Consider the following 12,746-nt stretch of genomic DNA (forward strand, 5'->3'; position numbering starts at 1 on the left):
AAAAAAAAAAAAAAAGAACCAAAACTATAAAATTACCAGGAGAAAATGTAGGAAAATAGTTCTACAACATTGATTATGTAATTATTTTTTGGATATAACCTCAAATGCATAGGAAACATAAGCAAAAATAAACAAATGGGATTACACCAAGCTAAAAAGCTTCTACACAGCAAAAGAAGCAATCAACAAAGAGAAGAGACAACCCACAGAATAAAAGAATATATTTCCAAACTATCCATATGACAAGGGACTGACAATCAGAATACATAAAGAGCTCAAATAACTCAATAGGAAAAAACTCCACAAATTATATGATTAAAAAAATGGGCAAAAGATCTGAATAGACATTTCTCAAAATAAAACATACAAATGGCCTACAGGTATATGAAAAAATGTTCAACATCACTAATTATGAGAGAGATGCAAATCAAAATTATGAGATACAATCTCAATCCAGTTAAAATGGCCTTTATCAAAAAGACAGGGAACAGCCAATGCTGGCAAGGCTGTGGAGAAAAGGAAAGCCTCACACACTATAGGTAGGAATGTAAATTAGTACAGCCACTTTAAAAAAATTGTGTGGAGATTCCTCAAAAAAAAAAAAAACTAAAAACAGAACTAGTATATAACTCAGCAATTCTACTACTGAGTGAATAACCAAAAGAATGGAAATCAACACTTCAAAATGCTATCTGCATTCCCATGTTTATTGTAGCTCTATTCACAATAGCCAAAATATAGAATCAATGGAAATGTCCATGAATAGATGAATAAATAAAGAAAATGGTGGGATACATACACAATGTAAAACATAGGCTATAAAAATAATGCAATCCCATCACTCATAGCAACATGGATGGAACTGGAAATCATTATGGTAAATGAAATAGGCTAAGCACAGAAAGATAAATATCTCATGTTCTTACTCATATGTGGAAGGTAAAAAAGTGGATTCACGAAGATACAGAGTAGGTGGGTGGTTACCAGAGGCCAGAATGTGTAACGGGAGGAGAGGATAAAGAGATGTTGATTAATAGGTACAAATATCCAGTTTGAAAGAAGAAGTAAGACCAAGTGTTTCACACTTGGTCATCAGAGTTTAAAATAACCTATTGTATATTTCAGAAATAGCTAGAAAAATAAATTCAAATGTTTAGAATAAAGACAAATGTGTAAAATGATGGATATCTTAATTATACTGATAATTAAGATATAAGATAATTATACTGATAATTAAGATAATTTTACGAATTATATGAATGTATTATCATTTATACCCCCACACCAGGTACAACTATTGCTAATAAAAATAAAATTAAAATAAATAAATAAAACAATTATATTTCATATGCTGAAAGCTCTAATGGATAAAGTAGACTGCATGTAAGAACAGATTGGCAGTGTAGGCAAAGAGACAAAAATTCTAAGAATCAAAAAGAAGTACTAGAGATCAAAAACACTGCAACAGAAATGAAGAATGCTTTTGATGGGCCCGATAATAGACTAATCATGGCTGAGATGAGAAAAGACCTCTGAGCTTGAGGATATCTCAATAGAAACATCTAAAACTAAAAAGTCAAAAAAAAAAAAAAAGGTTGCTCTTTCCCTGCTGCCACGGAATTGCGCGGAGGCGGAGGCTCGCGTGCGTTCAAGATGCTGCTTCACCCATAACCCACCACCATGGCCGAGGAAGGCATTGCTGCTGGAGGTGTAATGGACCTTAACACTGCTTTACAAGAGGTGCTGAAGACCGCCCTCATCCACGATGGCCTAGCACGTGGAATTCTCGAAGCTGCCAAAGCCTTAGACAAGCACCAAGCCCATCTTTGTGTGCTTGCATCCAACTGTGATGAGCCTATGTATGTCAAGTTGGTGGAGGCCCTTTGTGCTGAACACCAATTCAACCTAATTAAGGTTGATGACAACAAGAAACTAGGAGAATGGGTAGGCCTCTGTAAAACTGACAGAGAGGGGAAACCCCATAAAGTGGTTGGTTGCAGTTGTGTAGTAGTTAAGGACTATAGAAAGGAGTCTCAGGCCAAGGATGTTATCGAAGAGTACTTCAAATGCAAGAAATGAATAAATATTTGGCTCACACACACACAAAAAAAAGGTTGAAAAAACAGAACAGAATATCCAAGAACTATGGGACAACTAAAAAAATGTATAACATACATGTAATGAGGATACCAAGAAGACAAAAAAGAATGGAATAGAAGAAATACTTGAAGCAATAACAGCTGATAATTTCCCAAAATTAATGTCTTACAACAAATCACAGATCAAGCAACCCCTGCCACAAAAAAATCAGGACAAATGCCAACAATTTATACCTAGACATAATAACTTTCAAACTACAGAAAATCAAAGATAAAGAACAAATTTGGAAAGAAGTCACAGAGAGAAAATACCATATCTATAGAGGCACAAAGATAAAAATTATACTGGACTTCTCTTCAGCAACCATGCAAGTGAAAAGAGGAGTGAAATATTTAATCCTTTGAAATTATCTTGCAAAAGTGGAAATGAAGACTCTCAGACAAGCAAAAATTGAGAGTATATATCACCAGTAGACCTGCCTTTGAAATAAATGTCAGAAGAGATTCTTCAGAAAAAATGAAAATCACAAAGGTCATCAAATGTTATTTATATAAAAAGAATAGTATTAGAGAAGGAATCAAGTGAAAGTAAACTAAAAATTTTTATTTTTCTTATTCTTAATTGATGTTACAGATAATTGTTTGCTGAGATGGGTTCACCAGGCATGTAACTGGTTCAACATTAGAAAATTAGCTGATGTACTTCATCTCACATCAATAAACTAAGGAAGAAAAATTGCATTATCATATCAATAGATACATAAAAAGCATTTAATATTAAAAAGCCAACACTCGGGCCGGGTGCTGTGTCTCACGCCTGAAATCCCAGCACTTTGGGAGGCCGAGACGGGCAGATCATGAGGTCAGGAGATTGAGACCATCCTGGCTAACACGGTGAAACGCCATCTCTACTACAAATACAAAAAAATTAGCCGGGCATGGTGGCGGGCGCCTGTAGTCCCAGCTACTCAGGAGGCTGAGGCAGAAGAATGGCGTGAACCCGGAAGGTGGAGCTTGCAAGGAGCTGAGATTGCGCCACTGCACTCCAGCCTAGGCAACACAGCGAGGTTCCATCTCAACAACAACAACAAAAAACAGCCAACATTAATTTGTGATTTAAAAGTAAACTAACAGCAAACTAGGAATAGAGGGAAAGTTTTTCATCTAACAAAATATCAAACAAAAAAACCTACAGCTGACATCATACTTAATGGTGAGATATTAGACACTTTCCCACTAAGATAAGGAGCAATGCAAGGACGTCTTCTCTCACCACTCCTATTTCAATATCATACAGGAAGTTCTAACTGATACAATAAAATAAGAAAAAAAAGGTATACTGATTGGGAAGGAAGAAATAAAACTGTCTTTGTTTATATATGACATAAACAGCAATTTAGAAAATCTAAAAAGACTTGAAGAACTCTTGGATCTAACAAGTGATTGTAGCATGGTTGCAATATACAAGGTTAATGCACAAAAGCCAATAATTTTCCTATACACCAGCAATGAACAAACGAAACTTGAAATTAAAGACATAATACTATTTACATTAGCCTCCCCTCCCCCCAAAAATGAAGTACTTGGTATATATCTAACTATATATATAAGATCAATATAAAAAAACTACAAAACACTGACGAAGGAAATAAAAAGGGACTAAATAAATGAAAACACATTACATGTGCATGGATAGAAAGACTCAATGGTGTCAAGATATCAGTTCTTACTAACTTGATCTATAGATGGAACACAATCCCTGTCAAAATCCCAGCAAGGTGTTTTGTGGAAATCAACAAACTGATTCTAAAGTTTCTATGGAGGCACAAAAGATCAAGAATAGTCAAGTTACCATTAAAAGAAGAAGAACAAAGTCAGAAGACTAACACTACCCAACTTCAACTACTGTAAGTCTGTAGGAATCAAGGCAATATGATATAGGAGAAAGAATAATCAAATGTATCAATGAAACAGAATAAGGAGCCCAGAAACTGACAAACATAAATCTAGTCAATTGATCTCCGACAAAGGAGCAAAAGCAATACAGTAGAGAAAAGAAAGACTTCAACAATTGGTGCTAGCTGGACATCAAAATGCACGAAAAAAAAAGAATCTAGACACAAACCTATCACCCTTCAAAAAGTTAATCCAGAATGGGTCATAGGCCTAAAGGTAAAATGCAAAGCTAAAAAACTCCTAGAAGATAACTCAGGAAAAAAAAAAAAAAAACTGGATGACCTTGGGTATTGCATAGACTTTTTAGATACAATACCAAAGGCACAATCTATGAAAGAAATAATTAAGAAGTTGGGCTTCATAAAATTAAAATCTTCTCTGTGAAAAGCACTGTCAAGAGAATAAAAAGATAAGCCACAGACTGGAAGAAAATATTTGCAAAAGACACATCAGATATGTGACTGTTATTGAAAATACAAAGAGAAAACTTAAAACTCAACAAGAAAACAAATAACTTTTAAAATGGGCAAAAGACTTTAAAAGGCCCCTCACCAAAAAAGACATATAGATGGAAAATAAGTATATGAAATATGCCTCACATATGTCATCAGTAAAATGCAAATTAAAACAACAATGAAATACCACTACACTCCTGTTCAAATGGCCAAAATCCGAAACACTGACAACAAAAAATGTTGGCTTGGATGTGGAGCAACAGGGACTCTCATTCACTGCTGGTGGGAATGCAAACTGGTATAGCCACTTTCGAAGATGTTTTGTCAGTTTCTAACAAAACTAAGCATACTCTTACGATATGATACAGCAACCACAATCCTTGGTATTTACTCAAAATAGGTGAAAATTTATGTCCACACAAAAACCTGCAGAAGGATGTTTATAGCAGCTTTATTTGTATTACCAAACTTGGAAGCAACCAAGATGTTCTTCAGTAGATGAGTGGATAAATAACTATGGTACATTCAGACAATGGAATATTATTTAGCACTAAAAAGAAATGAACTATCAAGCCACAGAAAAACACGGAGAAACGTTAAACGTGTATTACTAAGTGAAAGAAACCAATCTGAAAAGGCTACATACTATGTGATTCCAATAAAATGACATTCTGGAAAAGAAAAATCTAGGAAAACAGTAATAAGATCAGTGGTTGCCAAGCGTTAGTGGAGAGAGAAGGATGAATTAATGGAGCACAGAGAATTTTTAGAGTAATGAAAATACTCTCTGTGTATTATAATGATGGATCTATATTATTACACATTTGTCAAAACCCATAGAATGTGAGACACTAACAGTGAATCCTAATGTAAACTGGACTTTGGGTGATAATGATATGTCCTTGTAGGTCATCAGTTATAACAAACAGACCACTATGGTGTGTCATGTTAAAATTGGAAAAGATTGTGCCTCTGTAAGATGAGTGGATATATGGAAAATCTCTGTACTTTCTACTTTCCAAAGTTTCTGTGAACCTGAAGCTCCTCTAAAAAACAAAGTCTATTTTTAAAAGTAGATAAATAAAACAAGTTTTTTATGATGCCTGTATATTCACAGACACAGGAATTACAACATAATTATCTTTCCTTTGAGAACCAGGTTAATGTATTTATCAGAAAATTTAACACCCTCTGAAAAGTATCCAATTATAACAATATATATTTAGGTCATTAGCAATTTAATTCTACTCAAAATATCTTCTGTAACTAATTATGGCTGCTGAATTTAATGACTTAATTCAGCTCTCAACTGAAGCTAGATGCAACAGAGTCTGGCACATGGTAGTGACCCAAAAAATGTCGGTAAATCAATGAGTGATGCAAAAAAGTGTCCAAGAAATGTGATTCAGGGAAACATATGGTTACTTACTCCATGTCCAGAACAAAGATGTTCAGAACAAACAAGTGCTAAAGCCTTAATTTTCCTTGATTCTACACATTCACGATTTACACAAATCTAAAGAACAACACATAAAAAAAAAAGTTTCCATGTCAGAGGGGTACAGTCATCATAACACTACAGTAAGTAATTATATAATATAAAAGCATAGCCATTCAATGATACATTTTCCTCTAAGTACTGCTTTTGCTGCATTCCAGAAGGGTGTTTTTTGTTTGTTTGTTTTTTGTTTGTTTTGCGAGAAAAGACATTTGTGATTTATTTGCATTTTAAATTGATATTATTATTACTATGTTTCTTCATGTAGTTCTAAAGCAGAATAATTAAAACAATAACAAAAAGTCCAGTGTTTAAATAATAAGAGAGCTTTAGCAAACATCTAAATAAGGATATTATATTGTCTGCTTAGGCTGACATCACAAAGTACCATAGCTTTAAGTGGCTTCAACAACAGTGATTTATTTTCTGACAGTTCTAGAGGCTGTAAGTCCAAGACCAAGGTGTCTGCAGGGTTGGTTTCTCCTGAGGCCTCTCTTCTAGACTTGCCTTCTCCCTATGTCCTCACATGGCCTTTCCTCTACATGCACAAGCCCCTGGTGTCTCTTTGTGTATCCAAATCTATTTTTTATAAGGATGCAAGTCAGATTGGAAAAAGGCTGCAGTTCCATTTAACCTTAACTACTTCTTCTTTTTTAATTTTTATTTCAATACATTTGGGGGAACAGGTGGTGTTTGGTTACATGAATAAGATTTTTAGTAGTGATTTCTGAGATTTTGGTGCAGCCATCATCCTAGCAGTGCACACTGTAACCAATATATAGCCTTTCATTCCTTACTCCCTCCCACACTTCCCCCCAAGTCTCCAAAGTATTGTATCATTCTCATGCCTTTGCATCTTCAGAGATTAGCTCCCACTTATGAGTGAGAACATATGATGTTTCATTTTCCATTCCTGAGTTACTTCACTTAGGATAATGGACTCCAACTCCATCCAGGTTGCTGTAAATGTCATTATTTTGTTCCTTTTTAAGGCTGGGTAGTATTCCATGGTATTTATATACCACATTTCTTAGCCACTGTGGGTTGTCTGTTTACCCTGCTGATTATTATTATTATATTTTTGCTATGCAGAAGCTTTTTTGTTTAATTAAGTCCTATCTATTTATCTTTGTTTTTATTGCATTTGATTTTGGGTTCTTGTTCATGAACTCTTTATCTAAGACAATATCTAGAAGGGTTTTTCCGATGTTATCTTCTAGAATTTTTATGGCTTCAGGTGTTACATTTAAGTCTTTGACCCATCTTGAGTTGATGTTTGTATAAGGTGAGAGATGAGGATCCAGTTTCATTTTTCTACATGTGACTTGCCAGTTATCCCACTACCATTTGTTGAATAGGGTGTCCTTTCCCCACTTTATGTTTTTGTTTGCTTTGTCAAAGATCAGTTGACTGTAAGTACTTGGCTTTATTTCTGGGAGCTCTATTCTGTTCTATTCGTCTATGCGTCTATTTTTATAGTGGTACCATGCTGTTCTGGTGATTATAGCCTTGTAGCATTGTTTGAAGTGGGGTAATGTGATGCTTCCAGATTTGGTTTTTGGGTTTTCTTATTTTGTTTTGTTTTTTGTTTCTTGTTTTGCTTAGTCTTGCTTTGCCCATGCAGCTCTTTTTTGGTTCCATATGAATTTGAGGATTGTTTTTTCCAGTTCTGTGAAGAATGATGATGGTATTTTGACGGGAATTATATTGAATTTATATATTCCTTTGACAGTATGGTCATTTTCACAATATTTATTCTACCCATCCATGAGCATGGTATGTGTTTTCATTTGTTTGTGTCATCTATAATTTCTTTCAGCAGTGTTTCATAGTTTTCCTTTGTTAGGTATATTCCTAAGTATTTGGGGGGGGGGGTTTGTTGCATCTACCGTAAAAGGGGTTGAATTCTTGATTTGATTCTCAGCTTGGTCACTGTTGGTGTATAGCAGTGCTACTGATTTGTGTACATTACTTTTGTATCCTGCAGCTTTACTGATTCATTTATCAAATCTAGAAGCTTTTTAGATGAGTCTTGAGGGTTTTCAGGGTATATGATCATGTCATTGGCAAGTAGTGACAGTTTGACTTCCTCATCATCAATTTGAATACTCTTTCTTTCTCTTGTTTGATTGCTCGGGTGAGGACCTCCAGTGCTATGTTAAATAGAAGTCATGAAAATGGGCATCCTTATCTTGTTCCTGTTCTCAGGGAAAATGCTTTCAACTTTTCCCTATTCAGTACAATGTTGCCTGTGGCTTTAATGTATACGGCCTCTATTACCTTAAGGCATGTCCCTTCTATGCCAATTTTTCTGAGGGTTTTAATCATAAAAGGATGTTGGATTTTGTCAAATGCTTTTACTTTGTCTATTAAAATGATCATATGATTTTTGTTTTAAATACTGCTTATGTGTTGTATTACATTTATTTACTTGTATATGCTAAACTTGCATCTCTGGTATGATACCAACTTGATCATGGTAGAATATCTTTTTGATATGCTGTTGTATTCAGTTAGCTAGTATTTAGTTGAGAAAACTTGCATTTTGTTTACCAGAGATATTGGTCTGTAGTTTTCCTTTTTTGTTCTTTCCTTTCCTGGTTTTGATATTAGGGTGATATTGGTTTCATAGAACAATTTAGGAAAAATTCCCTCTTTCTCTATCTTTTGAAATATTTTCAGTAGGATTGGTACCAGTTCTTTTTTTAATCTCTGACAGAATTCAGCTATGAATCCATCCAATTCTGGACTTTTTTTTCATTGGTAATGGTTTTTATTACCATTTCAATCTCACTACTTGTTATTAGTCTGTTCAGAGTTTCTATTGCTTCCTGATTTAATTTATGAGGGTTGTATATTTCCAGAAATTTATCTATCTCCCCTAGGTTATCTATTTTGTGTGCATAAAGGTGTTCACAGTAGCCTTCAATGATCTTTTGTGTTTCTATGGTATAGGTTGTAATATCTCCCATTTCATTTCTAATTGAGCTTATTTAGACCTTTCTCTTCTTTTCTTGGTTAATCTCACTAATGGTCCATCCATTTTGCCTATCTTTTCAAAGAACCAGCTTTTGTTTCATCTATTTTTCCTTTGATTGTTTCCATTTTATTTACTTCTGCTCTGATCTTTGTTACTTATTTTCTTCTGCTGGACTTGGGTTTGGTTTGTTCCTGATTCTCTAGTTCCTCAGGGTATGACTGTTATGGTTTGGCCGTGTTCCCAGCCAAATTTCATTCTGAATTCCCATATATTGTGAGAGGGAACGAGTGGGAGGTAATTGAATCATGGAGGCAGGTTTTTCCTGTGCTGTTCTTGTGAAAGGGAATAAATCTCATGAGATCTGATGGTTTTATAAAAGGGAGATTCACTGCATAAGCTCTCTTCTGTTGTCTGCCAATATGTACCTTTCACATTCCACCATGACTGAGGTTTTCCCAGTCATGTGGAACTGTAAGTCCATTAAACTTCTTCCTTTTGTAAATTGCCCAGTCTCAGGTATGTCTTTATCAGCAGCATGAAAAAAACTAATACAGTAAATTGGTACCAGTAGAGTGGGGTGCTGCTGAAAAGAAACCCAAAAACGTGAAAGTGACTTTGGAACTGGGTAACAGGCAGAGGTTGAAACAGTTTGGAGGGCTCAGAAGAAAACAGGAACACGTGGGAAAGTTTGGAGCATCCTAGAGACTTGTCAGATGGTTTGGACCAAAATGCTGATAATAATATGAACAATACAATCCAGGCTGAGGTGGCCTCAGATGGAGATCAGGAACTTGTTGGGAACTGGAGCAAATGTGGCTTTTATTATGTTTTAGCAGAGACTGGCAGCCTTTTGCTCCTGCCCTACAGATCTGTGGAACTTTGAACTTGAGAGAGATGATTTAGAGTATCTGGTGGAAGAAATTTCTAAGCAGCAAAGCATTCAAGAGGTGACTTGGGTGCTAATAAAGGCATTCAGTTTTAAAAATGAAACAGATCACAAAAGTTTGGAAAATTTGCAGCCTGATAACACAATAGAAAAGAAAATCCCATTTTCTGAAGAGAAATTCAAGCCAGCTACAGAAACTTACATGAGTAATGGGGACCCAAATGTTAATCACCGAGACAATGGGGAAATTGTCTCCAGGGCATGTCAGAGGTCTTGGTGGCAGCCTCTCCCATCACAGGTCTGGAGGTTTAGGAGGGAAAAAGTGACTTTGTGGGCCAGGCTCAGGGTCCCTCTGCTGTGTGCAGTCTAGGGACTTGGTGCCCTGCATCCAGCCACTCAAGCGGTGATTGAAAGGATCAAGGTACAGCTCAGGCTGTGGCTTCAGAGGATGAAAGCCCAAGCCATTGCAGCTTCCATGTGGTGTTGAGGCTGTGGATGCACAGAAGCCAAGAATCAAGATTTGGGAACCTCTGCCTAGATTTCAGAGAATGTATGAGTGTCCAGGCAGAAGTTTGCTGCAGGAGCGGGGCCCTCAGGGAGAACCTCTGCCAGAGCAGCGCAGAAGGGAAATGTGAGGTTGGAGCCCCGACACAGAGTCCCTACTGGAGCACTGCCTAGGGTAGTTGTGAGAAGAGGGCCACCATCCTCCAGACCCCAGAATGGTAGATCCACCTACAGCTTGCACTGTTTGCCTGGAAAAGCTGCAGACATTCAGTGTCAGCCTGTGAAAGCAGCCAGGAGGCTATACCCTGCAAAGCCACAGAGGCAGAGCTGCTCAAGGCTGTGGGAACCTACCTCTTGCATCAGCATGACCTCCATGTGAAACATGGAGTCAAAGGAGATCATTTTGGAGCTTTAAGATTTCACTGCCCTGCTGGATTTTGGACTTGCATGGGACCTGTAACCCCTTTGTTTTGGCCAATTTCTCCCATTTGGAAAGGCTGTATTTATCTAATACCTATACCCCTGTTGTATCTAGGAAGTAACTAACTTGCTTCTGATTTTATAGGCTCATAGGTGGAAGGGACTTGCCTTGTCTTGGATAAGACTTTGGATTATAGACTTTTGAGTTAATGTTGAAATGAGTTAAGACTTTGGGGGACTGTTAGGAAGGATGGTTGGTTTTGAAATGTGAGGACATGAGATTTGGGTTGAATGATATGATTAGGCTGTGTCCCCACCCAAATCTCATCTTGAATTCTCATGTGTTGGAGGTAATTGAATCATGAGGGCAGATCTTTTCTGTGCTGTTCTCATGACAGTGAATAAGTCTCACAAGATTTGATGGTTTTACAAAGGGGAGTTTCCCCACACAAGCACTCTTCTCCTGTCTGCCTCCATGTGAGACAAGCCTTTCACCTTCTGCCATGACTGTGAGGCCTCCCCAGCCATGTGGAATTTTAAGTTCATTAAACCTCTTTCTTTTGTAAATTGCCAGTTTCAGGTATGTCTTTATGAGCAACATGAAAGCAGACTAATACAATGACCTTAGGTTGTCTATTTGTGCCCTTTCAGACTTTTTGATGTAGGCATTTAACGTTATACATTTTCCTTTTAGCACTGCTTTTGCTGTATCCCAGAGGATTGGATGGGTTGTGTCACTATTATCATTCAATTCAAAGAAGTTTTTAGTTTCCATTGATTTCACTGTTGACCAAAAGATCATTCAGGAGCAGACTACTTAATTTCCATGTATTTGGATGGTTTTGAGGGTTTCTTTTGGAGTTATTTCCAATTTTATTCCACTGTGGCCTGAGAGAGTACTTGATATGATTTCAATTTTCTTAAGTTCATTGAGGCTTATTTTGTGGTCCATCATATGGTCAATCTTGGAATATGTTCCATGTGCTGATGAATAGAGATATATATTCTGCATTTTGGGGTACAATGTTCTATAAATATCTGTTAAGTCTATTTGTTCTAGGATATAGTTTAGGTACTGTGTCTCTTTGTTGACTTTCTGTCTGGATGACCTGTCCAATGCTGTCATGAAGTATTGAAATCCCCCACTATTATTGTGTTGCCATCTATCTCATTTCTTAGGTCTATCAAGAATTGTTTTATAACTTTGGGAGCTCTAGTGTTGGGTGTATATGTATTTAGAATTGTGATTTTTTTCCCGTTGGACTAGTCCCTTTATCATTATATAATGGCCCTCGTCTTTTTTAAGAGTTTTTGCTTTAAAATCTGTTTTGTCTGATATAAGAATAGCTATTCCTGCTCACTTTACGTGTCCATTTGCATGGAATATCTTTTTCCACCCCTTTACCTTAAGTTTCTGTGAATCCTTATGTGTTAGGTGAGTCTCTTAAAGACAGCAGATACCTGTTTGGTGAATTGTTATCTATTCTGCCATTCTGAATCTTTTAAGTGAAGAATTTAGGCCATTTATTTTCAATGTTAGTATTGAGATGTGAGGTACTATTGTATTTATCATGTTGGTTTTTGCCTGAATATCTTGATTGTTTTTTCATTGTGTTATTGTTTTAGAGACCCTGTGAAATTTATGCTTTAAGGAGGTTCTATTTTGGTGTATTTCAAGGTTTTGTTTCAAGACTTAGAACTCCTTTTAGCAGTTTTTGTAGTGCTAGCTTGGTAGTCGCAAATTTTCTCAGCTTTTTTTAGTCTGAAAAAGACTTTATCTTTCCCTCATTTATGAAGCTTAGTTTAACTGGACACAAAATTCTTGGCTGATAATTGTTTTGTTTAAAGAGACTAAAGATAGGATCCCAATCCCTTCTAGCTTGTAGAGTTTCTGCTGAGAAATCTGTTGTTAATCTGATAGGTTTTCCTTTATACGTTACCTGGTACT

At 36.3% G+C, this 12,746-nt stretch overlaps 1 protein-coding gene and 1 pseudogene across 1 annotated transcript in view; one reads left to right on the plus strand and one right to left on the minus strand.

Annotated features, from left to right (window-relative positions):
• Positions 1–12,746, minus strand: part of ADAM32 (ADAM metallopeptidase domain 32) — a 152,229-nt gene that overhangs the window by 12,131 nt on the left and 127,352 nt on the right. The window contains exon 17 of the mRNA XM_011960750.1: positions 5,940–6,026. Coding sequence (XP_011816140.1) covers positions 5,940–6,026 — 87 coding nt within the window. The remainder of the gene's footprint in view (positions 1–5,939; positions 6,027–12,746) is intronic.
• Positions 1,605–2,079, plus strand: LOC105525149 (annotated as a pseudogene).

Source organism: Colobus angolensis, unplaced genomic scaffold (genome assembly GCF_000951035.1).
Source record: "Colobus angolensis palliatus isolate OR3802 unplaced genomic scaffold, Cang.pa_1.0 Scaffold52, whole genome shotgun sequence".
Taxonomy (NCBI): domain Eukaryota; kingdom Metazoa; phylum Chordata; class Mammalia; order Primates; family Cercopithecidae; genus Colobus; species Colobus angolensis.